General features: G+C 45.0%; 1 protein-coding gene across 1 annotated transcript; it reads right to left on the bottom strand.

Moving 5' to 3' along the window:
• Positions 1-2,328: 2,328 nt before the first annotated feature.
• On the bottom strand, positions 2,329-8,663 carry MAP10 (microtubule associated protein 10). Its single transcript, XM_053299123.1, has one exon. The coding sequence runs from the start codon at positions 8,297-8,299 to the stop codon at positions 5,564-5,566; it is 2,736 nt and encodes a 911-aa protein (XP_053155098.1). The 5' UTR covers positions 8,300-8,663; the 3' UTR covers positions 2,329-5,563.
• Positions 8,664-27,359: the final 18,696 nt, after the last annotated feature.

Raw genomic sequence — 27,359 nt, 5'->3', positions numbered from 1 at the left:
CCAGGGATAGATTGGGTCTTTTGCTGGTGTGCCGATCGCCCCGTTGCTCAACAGAGTCCCTAACTGAGCTGATGGACTTGGTCTCAGGCTTGGTGTTGGAGTCCCCCAGGCTTGTGGTCCTGGGGGACTTCAATGTTCATTTGGGGGCCAATTTGTCCGGGGCAACCCAGGAGTTCATAGCAGCCTTGTTGACAATGGGCCTATCCCAAGTGGTCTTGGAGCAGACGCACATTTATTTATTTATTTATTTTTATTTATCAAATTTATACCCTGCCCAAACTTACGTCTCTGGGCAGCCAACAATAATTAAAACACATATCAAAGTTAAAACAGTTCAACATATAACACTTAAAATTAAAAACCTGAGAAAGCTTGGGTAAAAAAGAGGATTTTCAATTTTTTTAAAAAATAGCCAGAGATGGGGAGAATCACAACACAACAAGGAGCACATTCCACAATCTCGGGGCAGCAACCGAGAAGGCCCGTCTCTGTGTGACCACTAAACAAGTTGTTGGTAACTGGAGAGGGACCTCCTCAGATGACCTCAATGGGCAGTGGGGTTCGTAGCGAAGATGCTCTCTTAAATACCCAGGACTTAAGCCATTTAGGGCTTTGTAAGTAATAACTAGCACTTTGCATTTTGCCCGGAAACCTATCAGCCAGTGTAACTCCATCAGCAAAGGAATAATGTGGTAATGCAGGGTTGAAACTAGGGGTGCGTGTTCTGTATTTTTTCTGTTTTGATTTGTACCAAATCTGAATTAACCCCATTTTGTATTTTGTCTGAAATGAAGCCTTCCGAATCATCCCAGTTTTGCTTTGTATTCGAATTAATCCGAATTAATTCAGATTAAAAACTGGGACACATGGTCAAAAGAGTGGGTGGGAGTTATAGTGCCCAATGAGTGGAAGCTACCACAAAAATTTAAGAAATTGGACAAACTGCTGGTTTTTGGTGAATTTTTGAAGTTTGCGCATCAATTTCAATTGCAATGCTTTTCCGAAGAACAAAGCATTCTGTCTGAAACACAGTCATTTCGATTTGGAAACAAAAATCTCTGTTCTTAAATTCTTGATTTTGTTTTGGTTACAAAACTCTAAAATTGCCATTTTCAGGCACAAAACGTTTTGTACCCGAATCAAAATGCACAAGCCTAGTTGAAACTCAGGAGATGAGTTCTGTTCTGGATGGGGTCATACTTCCCCAGAAGGAACAGGTGCGCAGTCTGAGGGTGCTTCTGGATCCAAGCCTCTCCCTTGTGTCCCAGGCTGAGGCAGTGGCCAGAGGTGCCTTTATCAGCTTTGGCTGATACATCAGCTGCATCCATTTCTTGAGATAAACAACCTCAGTACAGTGGTACATATGCTGGTAACCTCCAGAAAGGATTACTGTAATGCACTCTATGTGGGGCTGCCTTTGTATGTAGTCTGGAAACTACAGCTAGTTCAGAATGCGGCAGCCAGGTTAATCTCCGGGTCATCTTGGAGAGACCATATTACTCCTGTATTGAAAGAGCTACACTGGCTGCCGGTAGGTTTATGGGCAAAATACAAGGTGCTGGTTATAACCTATAAAGCCCTAAATGGTTTGGGCTCTGGGTATTTAAGAGAATGTCTTTTCCCTCATGAACCCCACTGTCTATTGAGATAATCAGGAGAGGTCCATCTGCAGTTGCCACCAGCTCGTCTGGTGGCTACTCGGAGACGGGCCTTCTCCGTTGCTGCCCCAATGATTTGGAACATGCTCCCTGCTGAAATAAGGGCCTCCTCATCTCTGAATTTTTTAAAAAAAAATCTTTAAAGACACATTTGTTCACCCAGGCTTTTAATTAAATACCATTTTAATAGTTTTAACTTTGCTCTAAAATATTGTTTTAATTTTTTACAAATTGTTAAAAATTGTTTACAAATTGTTGTAATGTTTTAACTTTTTGCTTTCATTTATTTTAACCAATGTTTTGATTTCTTTGTTGTCATTTATCTGTTTTAACTAATGTTTTAACTTTTCTGCTTTTTTTGTAAATCACCCAGAGATTTAAGTTTTGGGCGGTATAAAAATATGTTAAATAAATAAATACTTTTGAGTTGCATAATGAGATTTGTAGTCAAGGTTATTACCACTGAGGACTGCACCAGGAAGTTGCTTTTTATGTATTTCTTTGACTGCTGCCTGATCAATTTTGATTATTTTTATTTATTTTCTCTCACTTGTTGGGAGATGGGAGCAGAGATGGCAGCAGCTGTAACCTATTTTGGAATGGCAAGTTTCCTATTTCTGCAGCCATCCCCAAAGTGCCTCTTTGCTTACAGGCTGCAACTGGATGAAAATAGGCAGTAGCTGTTTTATTAAATTATACAAGAAAATGACAAAATCGTAGTAGGATAAACAGTGATACATGGGGGGGGGGCGCGCGCGTGGGGAGCATGTACACCATAAAAGGAATTCCAAAGTATTACCAAAAAATGTCACTGGGGGAAGGGGAGATATTTCCAGCGTATCCATAGTGGGGATTAACAGGGTCATGCTCAAATAACTTTTGTCGCAACTAAAAGGTTTGCACTTAACAGCCATTTCAGTCTTTCACCACCTATTTGTCATTCAATAATACACAGTCAAATAATCACAATTCAATCTTTCCCACATGACTTTCCAAATAACTTGCACTCAGTACTGAATAGTCTTGAGATACAGCCACCACAGATTATATAAATTTTCCTTTCTAGAACTTTGCATTTCCAATATGCAAAAAATGTTAACCTGGAATATTCTATGAAACCTCTGGTATAAGGTACCATGCAAAAATAAATTTATATGATACTTAAAGAATTACAACAAGTAGAGGCTTCGATGCCCTGATTAATTTTAACCCAGCTGCTTCCATTATTATTTGTCCAATATATCTTTTCCATAACAAGAATCAAACTATTAATAATATTAAAATTTTATATAAACTAGAATATATTCAATTTCTCTATTACAATCATTAATTTGTCAAAAGAAGTCAACTGATAAATCTGATTAATAAATCAAGCTTAATAAACCTGAAATATTGGTTGACATGTTTTTGAAGTACTACTAACCTTCTGTAAAGTAACAAAAAACTTAGTTTGGACTTTCTCATAGCAAAAATTCTCTGAAGGCACTGTTCTGGCAAAATTACATCTAAAAAAATGACAGATTCTAACATTAATATATAAGGCTGAATTTTATTCCTAAACCTAAACCAGGTATTCAATAGTTGGTGAGGGGTTCACTCTTTATTTTATTGATGTAGAAATTTTAAATAATATCAAGGAAACTTCCATCATTAGATGAATAAGAGCACTTTTGAAATGTATATAAAACTGTAGTATTGATTTCTGTATATCTGTAATAGAGAGTATTTTGAGAAGCATTTAATATACTTCACTGTTTTTATAAGCAAAAAACTCCCAAACACCAGACATTTTTGTCTTCACCCTTGTTTTCATCACTATCTTGCTTCACTTAAAGGTGTTCTATTTCACTAAAGTATTTTTCTCACTTTAATAGTAAATGTCATGAAACTAAGCAACCACTTTTCTATTCTAGAGCCAAAAGCAGAGAAACATTTTAAAGGGTTTGTGATTCAGCCCTGTGCCATGGAAATCAGCAATTTAACTGTATATTTTAGTTCAGTTAACTCCAACTGGATTTAGACAACTAATGTTGCTTGATTATACCACATTGTTTTCAATCTTCAAAATAAAATAATAAAAGAACTTGTCCTCCAAATCACAGAATGTGAAATTATGTGAAACAGAGCTTCTTTGCTTTTACAAACACCAGCTGCTGCCAGATGTTAATTTGCAAGCTGCTTTTTAAAGTCCTTGAAGTATTAAAAGCCACTCAAACATGGCTTGGGATGTGTGCATGTATAATTTCTGTTCAGGAAAGTAAAAAGCCCCAATGTAGGAATGCAAGTCTATGCACATGAGTCAGGGCCAAAATGTTTATTTTTAGACCTCAGTTCTATGCACACTTACTTGGGAGTAAGCTGTGTTGAACACAGTAGGATTTATGTCACATGCACATATACAGTATAGGATTGCACTGAACTGTGCAAATTAATAATCATTCAGTAAGCCTTGTTAGTAAGCTCCCCAAAAGCAACTTGTTGTCCTCTCAAAATGTGCCTGCCTGTTCTGTGAGGCTTGTGGGTCTTTTTCTTTTTAAAAACCTTTTTCATTATAGTGGCAGCTTCAAACAGCAGAGTGAAGTGCCAATACCAGAGCCAGCTGCTGCCAGTTGCCAATTTTTTTAGTGGGTAATGAGGCATGAAATGGTCAGACTAAAACAAAATGGAGACCACCAGGAGTTGGCTGTGGGATCATTCTCAATGCCTCCAGGTTACTTGAGGGAAAACAACACAAATAGCACCATCTTAAGCATGTTCACTCAGAAAGAAGTCCCATTCTGTTCAATGAGATTTACTCTCTGTGTTTAGGTTTATAGCCTATGTCAAGAATGAAGATGGAATGGAATAATGCAAACCAAGGGAATACATAAATTTCAGAAATTTGCAAAAGACATGAAGAAATGATATTTTAGTGACAAAATCATTCCTGCAGTTGACTGTTTACCCACAATTAACACTTAGCTATTACTGTAATTCTCTTGAACGAAGGCTACAATCTCGTGCATAGTCAATCTGCTAAAATTCTAATTTGCCTGGAATATAAGGAGCCCAAATGAGTGTAGGATTGCACTGTAAATGTTTTTCTACTCACAAAATATTTACTTTTGTTTGTTTACTTTCACTGTCAAAAGAAAAATAATGTGGTAGTCAAAAACCTACTTTCAACATATCCAATGACTTGCAAATGCTCAGTGGGTGACTTAACAGCATTCCTCTCTGCCATATCAACAGTTTTAAAACTAAGTTTCTATAGTATGTGTGTGTTTGGAGATGGAAAGGAGACTTTTATCAAGAAGAACAATTCCTAAGCCCAAGTGGCTGCATAGAACTAGTTGTGTAGTCTCTGGATTGTTACTTTAAACAATAATCTCAAAATAATGATAATATATTTTGTACACTGATTGCTTATCAAACAAACTAGGCTTGTTAGCATGACCAGGATTAGGGTAAGGAAAGTCTCCTACCCTAAATCAGGAGCTAAGTGCGCTCTTGTTTGCAACTGTCTGCAACTTAAAACCATAGTCAGAGTCGGAAGTAATCATGTGGGAAGCAATAGTTGGGTAGGGGAGGTTTGTCCTACCCAGCAGCTGCACCCAGCTGCTGATTAAGGTACGATGAAAACCTCTCCTACCCAGTTGCTGCTTCCCACATGATCACTTTCCACCCAGAGAACAATTTGTTATGGGCTGGCTAACAAATAAAGTTTATTAATTATTATTATTCACTTTCTCCCCTTCCAACCTTGCTTTTAAGTTGCAGATGATGGGAAAACAGTAGTGCGCTCAGCTCCCAATTTAGGATAGGAGGGTGAAGTGCCCTGCTATGTTTGCTAAAGCCAGGCAAAATACTTGTGTTGATACAAATAAAGCCATTTTTGACTTTGATTTAGTCATTATTATTGGAAACTACATCGTGTATCCTGGAAGTTTGTTTACTACTAGTTCACTGACATGTCTATATTGATTTGTAATGTCCAGCATATTCTCCCCCTCTTTGTCAGATGTTTTGCTTTCTTCTAATCCACTGACATCAAGGTCAGACACATTGGATGGCAAGTATGAGCTAACTTGGGATGTCCTTAGCGAGTGGCTCTTTTCCACAGAAGACTGGTCTGTCGGTACGTTATCGTTCATGTCAGAGCTCATTTGTTTGTCCTGAAAGGGCTGCACATCTTTGCCCTCTTCTTTCTTGAACTGTTGAGCTACAAGTTCTTCCTCATCCAGTTTGTCGAGAGCAACAATCATGTCTTTTCCATTAGATTTTAGAACAGATGTCTTTTTAAGAGACTGGACAGGAGATGTAGCTGAAGGTATTGGAAGAGGAGGTGAAACACCTTCAGGTGTCAAACTTCTTTCAGACATTTTAGCATCCAAACCCATGGTAGATTGGCTTTGCTTTGGGTTTACCAGTAAAGGTTCAGGGCTGCTCTCTGGAACTTCCAAGAACACACTAGAACTGTCAGCATTGGTGAAGTCTTCTGAATAGACTGTGTTTTCATAGCTAGCAACCACTTCATCTGAATCCTTAAGTTCATGGCTGCTTTCAAAGCCATTGCTTTGGCTATGATTACATAGGAATGAACTATTCTGATCAAGTTGTACGCATTTTTCTGCTTCAGTTTCTAATTTATTTCCCATAGTATTATCCTGTAAAGAGACTCTTGGCAGACGGACTTTCAAATTTGCTTCCTTATAAGTAGAGTCAGACACTTCAAATGGGCTCTTTTCCTTTGTACTTTCCCCACGCTTCACACCACTGGTTACAAAACTGTTTTGGAAGTCAGAACTTACTTCCTTTATGATAGCAGAGTGAACTTTGTCAACACTGCTTTGTATTACAGGTTCAATATTTTCATTAAACTGAGCATTTTGGACTCTTGGCAGATGGACTTTCAAATTCTTTTCTTTATAATCAGAATCAGCCTTTTCAGGTAGGCCCATTTCCTTAGTACTTTCACCACCCTTCACATCACTGGCTACAATGCTGCTTTGTATTAAAGTCTCAATATTTTCATTAAATTGAACATTTTCGTCTGAAATGCCTTTGCTGTCAGGGTGCACAGATTTTGGCTGACGCTCATGAGAGTCCCGGACTAGCTTTCCTTTTGCTGAAGAGCTTTTGCCTTTCTTTTCAACCAACAGATCTGCTTTTTTCCTACGATGTTGTTCCTTTTTTTCATGAGCATTTATCATACTTGGGTTGGTCCGCTGCAGCCGAAGCCATAGCGTATTTGTTAGCCCATAAGTAAGCTTTCTTCGAGGGGGAGAGTTTTCCTTGGTATTATATCTTTCTGTACCATGTTTTTCAGAGGCAGCAATTTTTGTATATCCTTTACCAGTATTGCTAAGTAGCATGGTAGGAGAGAGACATTTTAAACGATCTGGGCGGTTTCTTTTTAATTTGGGGCTAGCTAACCTCTCCCTTTCTTTGCGGTGAGGAGTGGTTTTCTTCTCTTCCCAGCAAGGACATGCACTCTTGGCACTGGGAGGTAGAGCATTTGTACCTTCTTCTACATTTCGGTATAGCCATGCTAACTGAGGGTGCACAGTGGAAGGCCCTGGTTTTAGGGGCTGGTTGTTCAGCAGGGACAGCTCCACCAGTAAGGCATTCAGCAGAGGCAGCTGGCTCAAGGTTTGCTTGAGCAGCTCAGGGCTGCCAGGTGTCGTGAGTGAGAGGGCGGCAGTCTCTTTGGCCCCACTTGGAGGCCTCCCCTTAACAGGCACCGAAAACGGAGGGGCACTGTCCTCTTTCTGAAAAGACTTCCGCGGTGTAGCCACTGGCACTGACACTGGGATTCTAGGCGTCAGGCGGGGAGTGTCGGATGCACGGCTGTAGTACATGGGAGGTGGGCAAAAGACATTGGCCTCGTTGTCCAGCTCCCTGATAAGGTCTCTGCTAGGGCTAGAGTCGCCGGGCTGTGGCTCTGTAGCGATGCTGCTGAAGGAGCGCAGGCTGGGGCTGCTCCCTTCTGGGGCTGGGTCCTGGTCCTCCTCCCCCTCTGGGATGAGCTCGAGGCTGTGGACCTTTCTCTCGTGGGTACTCGGCGGGAAGAGGGGGGGCGGAGACGGTGGGGGCGGCGGAGGCAGTTGCTCGTCGTCCTCCTCCTCAGCGCGCTGCTGGTCGGGGGCTGCCCCCTGCCCCAAGTGTCCGAGCAGGTTGGCGCCCAGGTTGGTGAGGCGATAGCTCAGCCCGAGTTCCCCCACCGACTCCCCCATCAGGTCCCGGAGCGGGAAGAGGCCCCTTCGGCCCCCTGGGCCGGTGCCCTGCAGCAGCTCCTCGGCAGCGGCCGCCAGCGAGACGCTGGAGGAGCCGAGCAGGCGGGCAGGTCCTGGCGTGGGGGGCAGCGCCAAGAGCAGCGCGCAGAGCGGCGAGCGCCTCAGCAGGCCCTTGAGAGCGTCCGGCCGCAGCCTGAAGAGGCACGACTTGCCCCGCCCGAAGGGCACCAGCGGCCCCGGCACGGCGTGCGGGGCGCGCACCAGGAGCGTTGGGAAGTCCAGCAGCCGCAGCGCCACCGCCGGGCGGAAGGGGCCGATGGCGGGCAAGGGCGCCGGGAGCAGCCGCGGCTCCACGCGTGCCGACTCCACCAGCAGCTCCAGCGAGAAAAGGCTCTCGGCGTCGCAACTCTCGCCCTCCTCCATCATGTCTCACGCGGGTGAGAGGGAACACCGGAAAGGCCTGGGTGCGCTCTCCAGGCGGGCGCCTCAAGTGAGGGCCGATGGCCTCGCGAGATCAAGGGAAGCCGCGTGGCAACGCTGCCGCTAGCCTCTGCGTATAATTATCTCTATGGAAGCGTTTGGTTTGCGTTATCTAGCGACTGAAAGCCGTCACTGCGCTTGACTCCGGGTCCGCAAAGCCCCCTGGGAACTGTAGCGTCTTGCCGCTTTCTTTCCGACGGGGGTGCGTCGGTTTTCACCCCCATTGTTTGCGCCGGTGGGACAGGAGTGGTCTGTGGGAGCCGAGACCAAGGGTAGAGAAGTTGCTTTCATTATCATACCATCATCTTCTCCGCCCAGTGTTGATATGGTTCATTAGTTATGATTAATCCAGACAAAGTTACGCACTTTACATCCCCATTGGCTCATTCATGTCCGTGAGAGAGTTAAGTACCTGCTTAAGAGCTCAGCAAAAGATGAGGTTACTTAGAAATAGGGCTCACGGGATTTACTGCCAGGTGAATGTGTATAGATTGCAACTCACCTTTAACATTACCTCTTCCTCCCGCCCCCCGCCAACAATTTTTTAGTTTGTCTGAAAACGCACCCAAATTTTGTGCATTTCCAGTAAACACTTTCCTGATATGCATGCTTGGTGTTATTCTGTAGTGAAAGTGTTAAAAGATGCTCATGAAATTGAAGGTCTGGACATTTAGGACCAACAAGAGGAAATACTATTTCACACAGTGCATAATTAATCTATGGAATTCCTTGCCATGGGATGTGGTGATGGCCACCAGCTTGGATGGCTTTAAAAGGGGCTTAGACAGATTCATAGTGGACAGGTCTATCAATGGCTACTAGTCTGGTGGCTGTGGGCCATCTCAATACCAGTTGCAGGAGAGCAACATCAGGAGAGAGGGCATGCACATACTGTACCTCTTGCCTGTGGGCTCCCCAGAGGCATCTGGTGGGCCACTCTGTGAAACAGGATGCTGGACTAGATGGGTCTTGTGCCTGATCCAGCAGGGCTGTTCTTTTGTTCTTATGTAATGTTGAGTGAGTCACTTTGAATCACACTTCGAATCATTGAGGGAAGTAGCCCCTCCCCTCTGCTCTTCAGTTTTGTTTTGATGCAAGTTCATATCGCATGACTCTGTATTTTCCTTCTAGCCAAAGGGGGCGGGGAGAGAGAGAGAGAGCTTTCCTTTTATTCCTCTTATCATGCTACTGATTCTACCTTAGTGCCTCTCCCTATTTGCTCTGTTGTTTTCAGAAAAGGTAGCTTAAAACCAGCATTGTTAAAACCCAGAAATACAAGGAGATAAGCTAGAATTCACAAGACAAAGCCCAATTTGTGTGTGGAGCGGGTCCAAGGATCTCGAAGGGACTTCGGGCTAAGTTTGGCTGGTGTGTGAATGCACACACTCTCTTCTAAAGGAGATTCAGGGTAACAGCCCTGTCTGTAAAGCCTCCTGGCAACCACATAGTCTGTTGTTGTCTTTGGTAGAATACAGGAGGGGTTTACCATTGCCATCTCCCTCACAGATGATGCCTTTCAGCATCTTCCTATATCACTGCTGCCCGATATAGGTGTTTCCCATAGTCTGGCCTGTAGGACCACTGAAAATGAAATGCATAAGTGCCATTAGTTTTCCCCTTTTGTAACTCATGGTTGTACCACTTACAAGGAAGCAACAGCAGAAGCATGGGAATGCTTTTATCTCTTGTTTGTAGGTTTCCCAGAGGCATCTGGTAGATCACTGTGGGAAACAGGATGCTGGACTAGATAGACTGAGCCTGATCCAGCAGAGTTCCTCTTATATTCTTACACCATGTTCTTAATGGAAGTGGACAGTTTCATTACTTCACTTGTGAACCTATATACTTTCCTAAGGTATTGAAAAATGGGAGAGGTGTCAGTAGGATTTACAAGGTGGATATAAAGGGATGGCTATGAGAATTTGTGGCATCTGAGACAAGATGCTAAATAAATGCTGCCTTGCTGCACATTCCTGGTGGGGGCCATTCCCTTTTCAAAACAGACCCTTGCAAGTTTTGAATGTAGGGCAGGGCAGGAAAGAGAGGAGGCTGCCAGCAGCTTCTTATGCTTCTTGAAAGCTTTTCAAGGGACACAAAGAGAAGACAACAGCCTTCTTTCTTCTCCCCACATGCCTTGCAGATCAGTCCCAAACAGCTGCTTCAGTGATGGCAGCAGCAATCATGCTGCCCCACTGGCATCCAATAACTGGGTGCTAGTGCTATCTTATATCATGAAAAAGCCGCCTTGATTGCATACACAGACCCATGTATTCCTTTAGCGACAGGCCACACGTTAGCTTGCTAAGCAAGAATGCTGCTCTGTTGTCACTCCCAGTTTTATAGTTTTATTGTGAGCCACCCAGAGAACAATTTGTTATTGGGTGATTAACAAACTTGTTGTTGTTGTTACTAATTTTATTGTATATATCTTACCATTTAGGCAAACATGAACTTATGAGATTTATGTTAAAACAGAATCTTGCTTTTCTGTTTTGAATGATCAGTGTTGCCAGTTTGCCATCCACCTCGTACAAGCATGAAAACATGCAAGTGCATGCCCTCTGCATGTTCACAAATAAGGACCCAGGCTTTTAAGTCTGCAAGGTTAAGCCATTCTCATACTTAATTGGCAGAGAACTACGAATAACCATTTTTGACCCTTTGTCAAGAACATATTCCTTGTAATAATAACAAGGAACATACCAACTGCTGTAGGGCCATTGAAAATGAAAAAGGTGTCACTGAGTTTCCCCTCCCCTTAAAAACTCATCGTATGGAATTAGTTTTTAGAGAACATTAGTTTTCACAATGGAGTTTGCTTTTATTATTCATTGATGCAGAGAAACGCTTGAAAAAGTTAACAGACTGTTTCAAATGCTGAACATTCAGAAGGGAAATTAAAAGTACCCAAACATTTTTTTTCTTCAGACTCACTGATTTATCCATAATCTGATTGTGTTTTGGGTTTCATCCAGGAGTTTTAAACACTTGGGGTTGGAATTATTTGGAGTGAATAATTCACATATGGCACTTAGTTTGCGGACAGGAAGATTGCTGATCTGGTCAGTTTGAGTCAATGCACTAGATTTTGATTTGTCTTATTCTTGTGTATTAGAAATTGTTACTCATTTCAGCTGGAATCTGAGATGCAGCTAGCTACACTGAACAAGCCTGTAGCTGGGGTTGAAAACAAAGGATGTATACCACTGAGATAAGGTTCCTCCCCTCCAAGTGGCAGGGCACTGGTCTGTCTGATTGAAATAAATTACAGCATAGATATTATTTTCCAGTTTCATTGTAAAAGTTTATCTCTTACCCAATATATACATATGCATGTGTGCATTTTAAGTGCCTAAACACTTATTTTGTTGAATAGCTGAGCATTTTTTAAAAGCTCCAAACTTACATTTTTAACAACATTCATAAACATCAGAAGATCACAGTCTTTCTCCTTCTCCATCACTCGGTTTTCATGAATTAGTTTGTTGAATAGCTGAGAATTTTTTAAAAGCTCCAAACTTACATTTTTAACAACATTCATAAGCATCAGAAGAACACAGTCTTTCTTCTTCCCCATCACTCAGTTTGCATGTCTCTCTCATACTGATATCTCATCTTTAGGCCTCCATTCCCAGGTCATATCAGCATGAAATTTCCTTACCCCAGCCCTGGCTCACACATATATGTGTTTGACTTGGTTCTCTCTACGTAATCATATGGGGAAAGGTAAAATGATTTGTGTAACTGCAGCACTTTAAGAAAATGTGCAGGATGTATCTGTCTAGTAATTAGTAATTCTAGTTCATATATTCTGTACCAATCCAAGAGAAGGAAATATATATGTGTGCCTTCTTTGTACAGCTTTATCCTAGACGTGACCTGTTTGCTTAGGAATAAGTGCCACTGAGTTTAATGGGATGTATTATTAAGATTTCAGTCTTGGAACACAGTCTGAAAAACAGTAGATAAAAACAAACCATTCATGTCCTTGTTCTGGGGGAAGTGAGCAACCATGCTGTCCCCTCAGTTCTCCAACAGTTCCTCTGGTTGCTGTGTGGACTAGCAGGATCAGCCTGGGTGCCATGTGGGGACTGCATGTACTAAATGGGCACATGAGATCTCTCAAACCTCTCAGTGCACTGATAGGTCCAGGTAATGTCAACATGGCATTGTTATGGGTTATAAGTCTATTGGTGACTGACCAGGAGAGGGATCTTGGGGTCATGGTGGACAGCTCGTTGAAAGTGTCGACTCAATTGCGGCAGCTGTGGAAAAGGCCAATTCCATGCTAGGGATCATTAGGAAGGGGATTGAAAATAAAACTGCTAATATTATAATGCCCTTATACAAAACTATGGTGCGGCCACACCTGTAATATGGCGTACAATTCTGGTCACCACATCTAAAAAAGGACATTGTAAACTGGTAAAGGTGCAGAAGAGGGCAAGCAAGATAATCAGGGGCCTAGAGCACCTTTCTTATGAGGCAAGGCTACAACACCTGGGGCTATTTAGTTTAGAAAAAAGACGACTGCGGGGGAGACAGGAAAAAGGTCTATAAAATTATGCACGGATAGAGAGAAATTCTTCTCCCTCTCATATAACACTATAACCAGGCGTCAGCCCATGAAATTGGTTGCTGGGAAATTTAGGATCAGCAAATGAAGGTACTTTTTCACACAACACATAATCAACTTGTGGAATTCTCTGCCAGAAGATGTGGTGACAGCCAACAACCTGGATGGCTTTAAGAGGGGTTTGGATAACTTCAAGGAGGAGAGGTCTATCAATGGCTACTAGTTGGACGGCTATGGGCCACCTCCAGCCTCAAAGGCAGGATGCCTCTGAGTACCAGTTCCAGGGGAGTAACTACAGGAGAGAGGGCATGCCCTCAACTCCTGCCTGTAGGCTTCCAGTAGCATCTGGTGGGCCACTGTGTAAAGTAGGATGCTGGACTAGATGGGCCTTGGGCCTGATCCACCAGGGCTGTTCTTATGTTCTTATAAGTTATGTTTGCTGCTTTGCTGTGTGACTGCAGAATTATACTCAATTGTCTGCTCCAAAGAATGCAATTTGTCTGAGGAAGCAGGTTTCAGTGTACATATCAGAAACAATGAGCATACATCAGATGCACATAATACATGCTTGAATGTATTTCCCCATCCCCATTTGGAGGTAGATGAGAATGCACATTCAGAATGGCTGAAAGTGAGGATAGATGACTTGTGGTTCTCGGTTAGTTCATGGATTGCCTGCTTCCATGTGTGGATTGCCTTCACTTGAGTAAGGCGCACCTCTTAAATACAGTTTAAAAATAGCTTTCTCAATTATCTTCCCAGTTACATTGAGTTAACTCTAAAATTACCAGGAATGTATCAGTGAGAAGTAAGAATTGAGACAAACATTTTGTTTTTTCCCCTTGCTGTTTAGTTTCTATAACTTCATCATCACCTTTACTCTTAAAATAGTTCCAGAAACATTGAAAGGAAAAAATGCTGAGTGTGGAGACTCATTTACATTTTAAAAGCTGTTTAAGTTAAAAGAAAGTTAAAAGAAAATTGTGCTAAACAGCAAGCAAAGTGAATGGAAAGCTATCAAAGCTGTGGCTTATTTTAGTATTTTCTTGCAAATCAAAATAAAAACTAATTCCTCCCTTCTGTTTCTATGATTTGCGTTCTTGCATCCTGCTTTTCTTGCCAGAAATCACAATATACTGTTTATGAGGAGAAATGCAATCTTTATTTTCTTGTTTTTAGCCATGAATGGACTTGTAGTCAGCATTTAGTCTATGAAGTCATTTAAGGATTTATTGGACTGCTTATATCTAAGCAGTAATTGAATGATTAAAAAGTATACAGGCTAAAGCGTGAGAGCCAGCATGGTGTAGTGGTTAGAGTGCTGGACTAGGACCAGGGAGACCCGAGTTCAAATCCCCATTTAGCCCTAAAACTACTAGCTGGATGACTCTGGGCCAGTCACTTCTCTCTCAGCCTAGCCTACTTCACAGGGTTGTTGTGAAAGAGAAACTTAAGTATGTAGTACACCGCTCTGGGCTCCTTGGAGGAAGAGCGGGATATAAATGTAATAATAATAATAATAATAATAATTTTTAAAGGAACCAGTTTTCACAGCTAAATCTGCCTTTAGCCATCAAGTTGTGATTAATTTCTTAGTGCCTCAGAATGACACCCTCTGACCTGAGAGTTTTGACCCCAACTGACAGACTAAATTACTCCTGAGTAGTAATATTGGTTGAGTTATAACAGCAAGGACATGGCCAGGGGCCAATTGTAGAACAGATCACGAACTGCTCATGTGCAAGTTCCAAGTCAAGCTAAAGCAGAAAAACAAAGCTATCCAGCTTCCACGATATGATCTTGAGAACGTACCCATCATTTTCAAGGAGAACATCAGGAACCTCTTTGAAGATCTGAACCTCATTTATAGGGAACCAGAGGAACTGTGGAATGAAATCAAAGAAGTTGTTAAGGATGAATGTGAAAAGAGACTGCCAAAGACCAAGAAACAGAAGAAAGCAAAATGGGTGTCAGAACAGATCGTGGAAATTGCCAAGAAGAGGAGAGAAGCCAAAGTCAAGAAAGATAAAGACCTCAGGAAGGAACTTAATAGGGAATTTCAGAAAGCTGTTAGAAGAGACAAGGAACAGTACTACAATTATTTAATTAATTTATTTAATTTTTATATCGCCCCTCCCAATTTGGCCCAGGGCAGTTTACAAACAAAACAAAAACAGTCAACAAAAACAAAAATTTTAAATACCATAAAACAATCAGTTAAAAAAACAATTTAACCCCCCCGCAAAAACAAATAACAACAACAAAAACCCTTACAACAATTTAAAAATCCTGGAAGGCCAGGCCAAACAGAGAAGTCTTAAGGGCTCTCCTGAAGGTCAATAAAGAGTTCAAATTATGGATTTCTGGAGGGAGCGCATTCCACAGCGCAGGAGCAGCTACAGAGAAGGCCCGCCTCTGAGTCACCACCAGACGTACTGGTGGTAACTGGAGACAGACCTCCTCAGATGACCTTAATGTGCGGTGGGGATCATGCAGAAGAAGGAACTCTCTGAGGTAACCTGGACCTAAGCCATTTAGGGCTTTAAAGGTAATAATCAGCACTTTGTATTTTGCGCGGAAAAATATCGGCAGCAAGTGTAACTGTTTCAAAACAGGCATAATATGGTCTCTCCAGGTTGCCACGGAGACCAATCTGGCTGCCGCATTTTGAACTAACTGAAGTTTCTGAACTACGTAGAAAGGCAGCCCCACATAGAGTTCATTGCAGTAGTCGAGCCTGGAGCTTACCAGCTGGTGCACCACTGTTTTGAGGTCATCCTCTTCAAGGAATGGACGCAGCTGTCAAATCAGCTGAAGCTGATAGAAAGCACTCCTGGCCGTGGCCTCCAACTGAGATACTAGGGGGAGGCCTGGGTCCAGGAATACTCCCAAGCTGCGTACCTGCTCCTTCTGGGGGAGTGTAACCCCATCCAGCACAGAAAGATCTAACTCATTCCTCAGGTTCTGAGCCCCTACAATGAGCACTTCCGTCTTGCTTGGATTCAGCTTCAATTTGTTCTCCCTCATCCAGCCCATTATTGCCTGTAGGCAGGCATTTAGGGAATGAACAGCATCTCCTGATGATGCAGATGAAAAGGAGAAGTAATTTCGGTATCATCAGCATACTGATAACACCCATCACCAAAACTCCTGATGAGCGGTTTCATGTAGATCAGGGATTCTCAAACTTGGCTCCTCAAGTATTATTGGACTTCAACTCCCATAATCCCCAGCCTCAGTAGCCTTTGGTTGGGGATTATGGGAGTTGAAGTCCAATAACACCTGAGGACCCAAGTTTGAGAATCACTGATGTAGATAATAAAAAGCATTGCTGACAGAATGGAGCCCTGTGGGCCTCCATATAACAGCTCCCATTTTGAGGAGCAACTGTCACCAAGCTCCACCATCTGGAATCTACCCGAGAGATAGGAGCAGAACTACTGCAAAGCAGTGCCCCTTATCCCCAACTCCCCCAGGCAACCCAGAATGATACCAAGATCCAAGAGAATCAAAAGAGTCACACTCCCTCTGTCAATTCCCCGGTAAAGGTCATCCATCAGGCTGACCAAGGCTGTCTCAACTCCATAGCCCATCCTAAAGCCAGTTTGAAATGGGTCTAGCTAATCAGTTTCCTCCAAAACTGCCTGGAGCTGGTCAGCCACCACCCTCTCAATCACCTTGCCCAACCAAGGGAGATTGGAGATTGGCCTATAACTATCCACCACTGAGGGATCCAAGGAAGGCTTTTTAAGAAGAGGTCTAACTGTTGCCTCCTTCAAACATGGAGGCACCCTACCCTCCCTCAGCGATGCATTTATGATATTAACTAGGCCCCCTCCAACAATCTCCCTGCTAGATCGAAGCAGCCAAGTTGTGCAAGGATCCAGAGAACAAGTGGTAGGCCGCACCGCCCCAAGCAGCTTGTCCACATCCTCAGGAGTCACAGATTGAAACTGATCCAACCTAACACTGCAAGAGGGATCGCTGGACACCTCCTTCATAGATCCTGCAGAAATAGAGGAGTCCAAGTCAGCCCGAATACAGGAGATTTTGTCCGCAAATAACCCACCAAAAGTCTCACAGCAGAGTGCCTCCAGGTACTGATTTAAAGCAGAAGGAGCAGAAATTATACTCCTCACAACCCAGGATAGCTCTGCCGTTTGTGAACCTGAAGAGGCAATGCATGCTGACCAAAATTCCTTTTTTGCCGCACACACCGCCACCACAGAAACCTTCAAAAGGGTCCGATGCTGCATCCTGTCAGATTCGAGATGAGTTCTCCTCCACTTGTGTTCCAGTCGCCTACCCAGCCACTTCAGCCCTTGCAACCCCTCGGTATACCAGGGGGCCATTTTTGAAGCAGATCTGGAGGGATGCATAAGAGCAATCATGTCTACTGCCCTGGTGAGTTCCTTATTCCAGGTTCCCACCAGGGCATTGACAGAATCACCAGTTGGACCAACTTCAAAACCCTCCAAGGCCTTTTGGAAACCTACTGGATCCAGCAGCCTTTTTGGACGGACCATCTTAATAGGTCCATCACCCCTGCAGGAGTGGATTGTGGCCGTGATACCAACCTTAACCAGGTAGTGGTCCGTCCATGACAATGGGGAAACCACCAGATCCCCACCCACCCACCCACAGAAGACCCCCTTGATCCGAATAGAAGACCAAATCGAGTGTGTGGCTGGCAATATGAGTTGGTTCAGAAACTAATTGGGATAGGCCCATAGTTGTCATGGCTGCTATGACCTCCTAAGCTGCACCAGACAAGCCAGCCCCAAAGTGGATATTGAAGTCCTCCAGCACCAAAAGCCTAGGAGACTCCAACACCAATTTCACGACCATTTCTGTCATCTCAGGAAGTCAGTTGGGCAGTGGGGTGAATGGTACACCAGCAGAATCCCCAATCTATCCCTAGTTCCCAGCCTCAAAAATACACACTCAGCATAAGTCAACTGTCTCACAGGGGCCCTGGTAAGGGAGATAGTATTTTTATGGGCCACAGCCACTCCACATCCTCCCCACCCGCCCACTTCCCCTAGGCTGCTCCATAACAGAGTAATCTGGAGGGAGAAGCTGAGCCCACATTGGACCTCTTGGCTCCCTCAACCAGGTCTCAGTTATATATGCCAGGTCAGCTCCCTCATCCTGATCAAATCATAGACAATTTCGCTCTTATTTTGAACTGACCTGACATTACAAAGGAGCAAGGCCAGGCTCTGTGGGTAGTTAGTGTTGCTCTCCAAGGCCTGAGAGTTGACAGAGCAGTTGGAAGTGGAAGTAGTTACTACAGGGGCGTAGCTATAATTGGGCAAATGGGTTCAAAGAACCCGAGCCGTGCCCAATCAGGAGCTGCAATTAGCGGCCCTGACACGCCTCCTGCATCTGATGTCAGACGCGGGGGTGGGAGTTTAGCTCCCGAGCGGGGGCCATGCAGCCCCTTCGAGAGCTAAACAAAGGCTGTCGCTGCGTTCGCAGCACCAGCCAGGAGCGGCTCTTCCCTGCAAAGGCGTCTTCCCTGACGTCAGATGCGGGGGCGTGGCTATCCCCTGTGTCTGACGTCTGATGCAGGGGGCGGGGCTATCGGGGCGCCGGCCGCAGCCGCACACGGGCCGCCGGTGGGCTAGCTACGCCCCTGAGTTACTAAATTACTAAATTCCCTTCCCCTGTAATGGCCAGCTGCTCTGCTAGCGCCAATTCTTCTATTCCCCACCACTACAGCAATAGCCGCCCCAGGGCTGCCAAACACGCCCCCCCCCACCATCCCACTCAGGAGAGCTCAAACACATCTCATCAAATAGGCCTGCCACAACTCAGGCTTTCAAAAAGTCAAATCCTGGGTTACGGCCCCTATTTCACACAAGTATACCCCTCAGGTTCTGGCAACAGTGCTCAGAACAATAAAAACAGCCCTCTAACCCAAACCTCCACCCACCCACGATATAGCCTTCCCCCAGCCCTCGGCCCTCAATCCCACCTTGAAGGCTCAGCCCCCTTTGGCGGCCGACTTCGGTGGTCGCCTATAGGCAGGCTGCCAGCCACACCTCAGGCGTGCCTTCAGTGATTTATAAGCCCCTGGCAACCCAGCAGCCCCTCCTGCCATGAAGGACTGCTGGGCTAACATAAGTGTTAGATATCAGGCTCTTCTAAAGGCAGCAGCTGGAACAATGCCACAAGCTGGCAGGCAGCTCCTCATCCGAGGTAGAAGATGGAAAATACAACCCAGAGGGGGCCAGATGTAAAGTCCAGGCAAGGGTCATCTGTAAAGACCTTGAAGATGGAAATAGACACGGAAAAACAAGAAAAGTTTTCCAAAAGATCTCTGAACTCAGAGGGAGGTTCCAACCTTGAATTGGTATGTTAAGGGATGCCAAAGGACAGATAGTAACTGATTCAGAGAAGATCAAACAGAGATGGAAGCAGTATACCAGAAATCTGTACAGCAGGGACGTCAATATCCAAGATACTCTAGAAGATATTCCCTTCTTGCAAGAACCTCTAGTATGGGAAGATGAAGTTAGATCAGCACTCCGGTCATTACCAAGTCAGAAGGCTACAGGAATTGATGGAATAGCTACAGAAATATGGCAGGCAACAGAAGAAGAATCAGTCAGGGCTCTAACCAAACTGCCAGCAAATTTGGAGAATGACACACTGGCCAACAGATTGGAAGAGGTCAGTCTACATACTCATACCAAAGAACGGAGACTTAGCAGATTGCACAAACGATCACACAATATCCTTAATTTCACATGCTAGCAAAATAATGCTCAGGATCATCCAATGCAGATTAGAGCCCTGCGTGGAAAGGGAAATGCCAGATGTTCAAGCTGGTTTCAGAAAAGACTGAGGAACAAGAGACATCATTGCTGATCCACGCTGGATAATTGAGAAAGTCAAAGAATACCAGAAAGAAGTCAATATGTGCTTTATCGACTACAGAAAAGTCTTCAGTTGCATCAACCATGTCAAGTTGTGGGATATCCTTAGGAAAATGGGCGTCCCAGAATATCTCATTGTTCTCATGAGAAACCTATACACAGGACAGGAAGCCACAGTCCAGATGCAACATGATGAAATAGACTGGTTCCAGATTGGCAAAGGAGTAAGACAAGGCTGTATACTTTCTCCCTCTTTATTCAATTTATATGCTGAACATATACTGAGAGAAACTGGATTGGAAGAAGATGAGTGTGGTTTTAAAGTTGGAGGAAGAAACATCAATAACCTGCGCTATGCTGATGACACCACTCTGATAGCTGAGAATGTGGATGATCGGCAAGCTCTAGTAATGAAAGTCAAGAAGCATAGTGAAAAAATGGGACTACAACTAAATGTAAAGAAGACTAAATTAATGACAACAGGTACAGCAACCAGCCTCTGAATTGACAATGAAGACATTGAAGTGGTTGATAGCTTCTTCCTTTTAGGATCGACCATCAACAGTCAATGATCCAGCAGTCAAGAAACATGCTGCAGATTAGCACTTGGTAGGGTTGCAATGAAGGCCTTGGAAAGGATATTTAGGCGACGTGATGCGTCTACTCCTACAAAGATTAGAATCGTTCGGAAAATGGTTTTCCCCATGACACTCTATGGATGTGAAAGCTGGAATTTAAAGAAGCAAGATAGAAAAAGGATTGATGCTTTTGAGCTTTGGTTCTGGAGAAAACTTTTGAGGATACCATGGAGAGCCAGGAAAACAAACAAATGGATCCTAGAACAAATCAATCCAGTATTTTTACTTGAGGCACAAATGACCAGGCTCAAACTATCATACTTCAGACACATTATGTGAAGATCCAGCTCCCTTGACAAGTCCATAAAGCTGGGGAAAGTTGAAGGAAAGAGAAGAAGAGGATGACCAGCAGCAAGGTGGATGGACTTGATTACGACAGCAATGAATGCACCACTGAGAGACCTTAAAGATCAAGTTGAAGACATACCATCCTGGAGAGAATCTATCTATATGGTCGCTAAGAGTCGACACTGACTTGACAGTACTCAATCAATCAATCAGTCAAAGTAATATTGGAATTAAATAGTCCCTTAAAGTAATTCCTGGGTAGTACTATTGGGTAACTTAGTCTGGTTTTCAACCTCTGATTCCAAATATCTAGGGAGTGATGATGACATCATCATATTATTTAGTGTCACTGCTTGACATCCTGCACAGAGAGGCTGCTCTTAATTTGCCCCGAGGGCTGTGCAACCATCAGTGACATATTTCTAGAATGCAAAGAGTATTTATGGGGGCAGTAGAGAGTAGCAAAAATTGTTCCCTCTCCACATAGTTTCTGCTACTCAGCAACACTTGGCTGAGTTAAGAGCAGCCTCTCTTTCCTCCCACCCATGGCTGCTCTGAATGTCAACTACTGACAGCAGAAGGACTAAAGTGACTTAAAGAGCAATGCAAACTGCTCCTGGGCTTAAGAAGTTGTCACCTCTGTCTTAAATGACGAGTATCATCATAGCTAAGAGTAGTTTTCTGAATTCCAAGTAAATACGCTGAGGATTGTGCTGTGATATAATTTGTGAAATGGGCTTGTATAGCAGAAGATTCACAACTGGCCTTAAAAATTTGGTTCTAACTAATTTTGGCATATATGTTGTACAGAACAATAAAGCCAAATATCTTCATTAGTATGTATTCTGCAAATGCAATCTGGAGTTTTCTAAAATTGTATAAAGGCAACTTTCCAATATCTTAGATGGCAGTGGCTGAAATCGTAGAGCTGTAAATGCCCATTTAAATGGTGCATAAATTAGGTCAAACAAATAGCTTTCCAGCTTCTTCGTGTTTTCACAGAACGTTAGCCATGAAACAGAACATGATGAGAAGACTCTTCTCAGATCTTCTTGTTAAGTCACATTGTAGCCTCTATTTTCTTCTTCTGTTGAATATTTATATGTTACTTTTCAAAAAATCAGTTTCTCAGAGCGGTTATATAGCAGTTATTCTAGAAAAAGAAATAAGATGTTTCTCTGTCTCAAATGGGTTCACAGTCTAAAAAGAAACAAAGTAGACACCAGCAATGACCATTGGAGGCATGCTGAGTTGGGATTGAATAGGGACAATTTATCTCCCCCACTAAATATAGAGAGATCTGCCACTTTTAAAGGTGCCTCTTTGTCAGTTAGTAGGAGTTATTTTTTATTTCACTTTTGCAGTAAATAATCCACTGTGAGCAACAAGAGTTTTAGTCTCATCCTATGAATTATGTAAGAAATTAGAGTTAATGTTTCTGACCAGCATAAGAGAATTGAATTTGGCTTTGATCCATGCATTGTAAATTCAGCAACAGCCAGTATATCCTTCCCAGGGCCTACCGAAGCACTAAATTGCTCCCATTGACTTCCTCAGGCAACTTTACCAATGCTCTGGTATTTCTCATGTTGTTTTGTTTCTTGTAGGAGTTTTACTACTTAGGAGTTTTTCCAAGTTTCTCTTGGCAAAATGTTTCTCATTCTCACACCTTAAGGTTATGCCACAACACAATTGAGCTGGCAGACTTGGTCTCTGGTTTGGTGTTGGAGTCGCCCAGGCTTGTGGTGCTGGGTGACTTTAATGTTCATTTCGGGACCAATTTGTCTGGGGCGGCTCAGGAGTTCATAGCGGCCATGAAGACTATGGGCCTATCTCAGGTGGTCTCGGGACCGAAGCAAATTGCAGGTCACACGCTTGATTTGGTCTTTCACTCTGATCAGGGTGGTGTTCCATGGGTGGGGACTCTGATGATTTCCCCATTGTCATGGACGGACCACCATCTGGTTAAGGTTGGACCCACAGTCACACCCCACCTTTGCAGGGGCGAGGGATTTATTAGGATGATCTGCCCGAGAAGGGTATTGGATCCCATAGGATTTCAAGAAGCCTTGGAGGAATTCAGTGTTGGCTCTGCTGGTGATCCTGTTGATGTCCTGGTGGAGAATTGGAACAGCAAACTCACTGGGGCAGTATACATGATCGTTCCTAAGCATCCTCTCCGACCCACTTCAAAACTGGCCCCTTGGTATACGGAAGAACTACAGGGGCTGAAGCGGCGAGGTAGACGACTGGAGCGCAGGTGGAGAAAGGCTCAGCTCGAATCTGACAGATTGCAAAATAGAGCTAATTTGAAGACCTATGCTCAGGTGATATGTGCGGCAAATAAGCGATTCTTTTCTGCACATATTGCATCCGCAAATTCATGTCTGGTGGAGTTGTTCAGGGTTGTGAGAGGGCTAGTATGTGCTCCTCCTCCCTTGAATCAGAATTTGGAACCATCGATTACCCGCTGTGGTGTGTTTAATGAATTCTTTGTGGGGAAAATCTCTCATATTTGGGCCGACTTAGATTTCGTCTCCACACTTACTTCAGTATCTGATGTAGAGGTATCCAGAAACTCCTCTTATGTGGTTAGGTTGGATCAGTTCCAGTTTGTGACTTCTGAAGATGTGGACAAGCTGATTGGAATGGTGCGGTCCACCACCTGTCCTCTTGACCCTTGCCCAACATGGCTTATACTATCTGGCAGGGGAGTTGTTGTAGAAGGCCTCGTAGAGATCATAAATGCGTCTCTGAGAAAAGGTAGGATGCCTCCTATTCTTAAGGAGGCAATTATTAGACCACTTCTAAAGAAGCCTACCTTGGATCCCTCAGAGCTGAGTAACTACAGGCCTGTCTCCAACCTTCCATGGCTGGGCAAGGTAATTGAGAGGGTGGTGGCCTCCCAGCTCCAGACAGTCTTGGAGGAAACTGATTATCTAGACCCATTTCAAACAGGCTTCCGGGCTGCCTATGGGGTGGAGACTGCCTTGGTCGGCCTGATGGATGATCTTCAACTGGGAATGGACAGAGGAAGTGTGACTCTGTTGGTCCTTTTGTACCTCTCAGCGGCTTTCGATACTATCGACCATAGTATCCTTCTGGAGCGTCTGAGGGGGTTGGGAGTTGGAGGCACTGCTTTGCAGTGGTTCCGCTCCTACCTCTCGGGCAGGTTCCAGATGGTGTCCCTTGGAGACTGCTGTTATTCAAAATCTCAACTTTTGTATGGTATCCCTCAGGGCTCTGTATTGTCTCCGATGTTGTTTAACATCTACATGAAACTGCTGGGAGAGATCATCAGGAGATTTGGTGCAGGGTGCTATCAATATGCTGATGACACCCAAATCTATTTCTCCATGTCAGGATCATTAGGAGAACACATAACCTCCCTAAATGCCTGCCTGGAGGCGGTAATGGGCTGGATGAGGGATAACAAACTGAGACTGAATCCAGATAAGATGGAGGTACTCATTGTGCGGAGTCGGAACTTGAGAAATAATTTTGCTCTGCCTGTTCTGGATGGGGTCACATTTCCCCAGAAGGAACAGGTACGCAGTCTAGGGGTGCTTCTGGATACAAGCCTCTCCTTAGTGTCCAAGGCTGAGGCAGTAGCCAGAAGTGCCTTCTATCAGCTTCGGCTGATACGCTCACTGCGTCCATTTCTTGAGCTAGACGACCTCAAAACAGTGTTACATCTGCTGGTAACCTCCAGACTGGATTACTGCAATGTGCTCTACGTGGGGCTGCCCTTGTACATAGTCCAGAAACTACAGTTGGTCCAGAATGTGGCAGCCAGGTTGGTCTCTGGGTCATCTAGGAGAGACCATATTACTCCTGTATTGAAGGAGTTACACTGGCTGCCGATACGTTTCCGGGCAAAATACAAGGTGTTGGTCATAACCTATAAAGCCCTAAACAGCTTGGGCCCTGGATATTTAAGAGAATTTCTTTGTCATGAACCCCACCGCCCATTGAGATCATCAGGAGAGGTCCGTCTGCATTTGCCACCAGCTCATCTGGTGGTTACTCAGGGACGGGCCTTCTCCGTTGCTGCCCTGAGGTTTTGGAATTCGCTCCTTAGTGAAAAAAGAGCGTCCCCATCTCTGACAACTTTTAAAAAGTCTTTAAAGACACATCTGTTCACCCAGGCTTTTAACTGATATTGTTTTGATTGTTTTAATGTTGTTTTTAGAATATTGTTTTAAAATTTTAAATTGTGTTTTAATTTCTTGTTTTTAAATTTCTTGTTTTTGTTTTTAATTAATGTTTTACTTTTTAAAAAATCCTGTTGTAAACCTCCCAGAGACATAAGTTTTGGGCGGTATAAAAATATGTTAAATAAATAAAAAATTTAAAAATAAATAAACTATGTTTCTCTATCAGAGGCTAATAACCAAACATAGGAAATATCAAGATTCATGAAGCGTGGAGACCTAATATAGGAATGTAGTCAAAACCTTAAATGAAACTATAGAGAGTGAAAAGCAGCTGTTGACCCACTTGACTTCAGGTATTAGGTAAACAATTAGATATTTCAAAAGGAACATATTTGTAATTAGACTTCAAAAATTAGTGATTCAAGAAATCATAAACTCAGAAACATTGGTTTGTCTTTTACTGAAGAGATGGGAAAGGATTCTTTCCAATCTGATAAAATGTTAGAAGTACTATGAAAGGTTTCCCCCTAATTGTGCAGATCAGTCAGTAATCTGACAGTTAGTAAAGGAGTTACTAACTGCTTAGCAGAATGACATGTTGGAGTGAAAAATCTGAGTTGAAGTCTCTTTGAAAGGTCAGGTCTTATTTTATTCAATCTATAGACTTATTTCTTGTAGATGGGCTATGCGCAGCGATGTGGTAGGATGGAGGCGATTGGCTGAATTTGCAAGCAGAAGCACCTGATTGGGCAGTGGGGATTCCATATGCAGAGTTTGCAAGCAGAAGCACCTGATTGGGCAGTGGGGATTCCATATGCAGAGTTTGCAAGCAGAAGCACCTGAATGGGCAGTGGGGATTCCATATGCAGATAGGGAGAAGGAGCCTGTGAGAGCAGAAGCACCATGGTGATTGGGCAGTGGGGATTCCCTATGCAGATAAGGAGGAGAGACCTGTGATGGTTACGGTCAGTTGGAATGCAGCTGTTACTGGTTGGAAGATGTTCTGGATATAAAAGGATAGCAGGCAGGGGTCTGCAGAAAGATAGGTTGTGAGGGAGGAAAGAGCCCCTTCAGGAGAAGGCTGCCGTTGTGTAAATGAACAAAATCTGTTAACTCAGGGAGGGAGGAAGAAAAAACATGAAGGGAGGGGGAAGAAAGAGTGGAGAAGAGCGAGAGGAGAAGAGAGAAAGAGAAAGATAAGGGAGGGGGAAGAGAGACAGAAGGAAGGGCAAGGGACGGGCCTGAGCCTGTCAGCAGCCTGAGGGGAATGAGTGGCCACGGCGGCACCGGCAGCAAGGAAGGGTCCAGGCAACCACTGCTGCTGTTTGGGGCTACTGAGGCCATTGTAAGAGGGAGGCAGTCAGGCAAGGGATGGGCCTGGGCCTGCCAGCGGCCTGAGGGGAACGAGTGGCCATGGTGGTGGCAGCAGCGAGGAATGGCCTGGTCAACCACTGCTGCTGCTCCTGAAGGGAGGAGCAGGAGCGGGGATCGGATGAGGGTGGGGAGGTCTCTGGGGATAGGGGGCTGCAGCTTGGCCAATAGGCGGCAGCAATGCTGCAGCCACGACCAAGAAGGGTGAGGAGGATGGAAGCAACAGGATGGAGGAGGATCAGGAGTTCAGACCAGGTGAGGGTGGGAAGATCTATGAGGTGTGGGGAGCAATCAAGTACTAATGCGCAGATGCTCTAGAGCGTGCAAGAGTTCCAGCATTGAAGTGGAGAGAAATAATGGCAGCGGTCAGGATGCAGAGGTGGAGGGCCAGCAGGCGAAGCCCCTCCGGCCAGGAAGAGGAGGCGGTGGTGGGGATAAAAGATGGCGGTGGTGAGGAGGTGGGCAGATGGCAGGAAAAGCCCTACCAGCTAAGAAGGTGGGAGGTGGTGGTGGGATGGCCTGGCCCTGGGCCACCCAATGGGGAGAGCTGCGTGGGGGGGGGAGAGCGGGCGGGCCCGCTGCGTGGGGGGGAGAGCGGGCGGGCCCGCTGCGTGGGGGGGGGGCGGAGAGCGGGCGGGCCCGCTGCGTGGGGGGGGGCGGAGAGCGGGCGGGCCCGCTGCGTGGGGGGGGCGGAGAGCGGGCGGGCCCGCTGCGTGGGGGGGCGGAGAGCGGGCGGGCCCGCTGCGTGGGGGGGGCGGAGAGCGGGCGGGCCCGCTGCGTGGGGGGGGCGGAGAGCGGGCGGGCCCGCTGCGTGGGGGGGGCGGAGAGCGGGCGGGCCCGCTGCGTGGGGGGGGCGGAGAGCGGGCGGGCCCGCTGCGTGGGGGGGCGGAGAGCGGGCGGGCCCGCTGCGTGGGGGGGCGGAGAGCGGGCGGGCCCGCTGCGTGGGGGGGAGAGCGGGCGGGCCCGCTGCGTGGGGGGGGAGCGGGCGGGCCCGCTGCATGGGGGGGGAGCGGGCGGGCCCGCTGCGTGGGGGGGGAGAGCGGGCAGGCTCGCTGCATGGGGGGGAGAGCGGGCGGGCCCGCTGCGTGGGGG

The sequence above is a fragment of the Hemicordylus capensis genome, chromosome 1 (assembly GCF_027244095.1).
Source record: "Hemicordylus capensis ecotype Gifberg chromosome 1, rHemCap1.1.pri, whole genome shotgun sequence".
NCBI classification, from domain to species: Eukaryota; Metazoa; Chordata; class Lepidosauria; order Squamata; family Cordylidae; genus Hemicordylus; species Hemicordylus capensis.
Note: the sequence above shows the minus strand (reverse complement) of the source record. Positions and strands in the feature narration are given on the sequence as shown.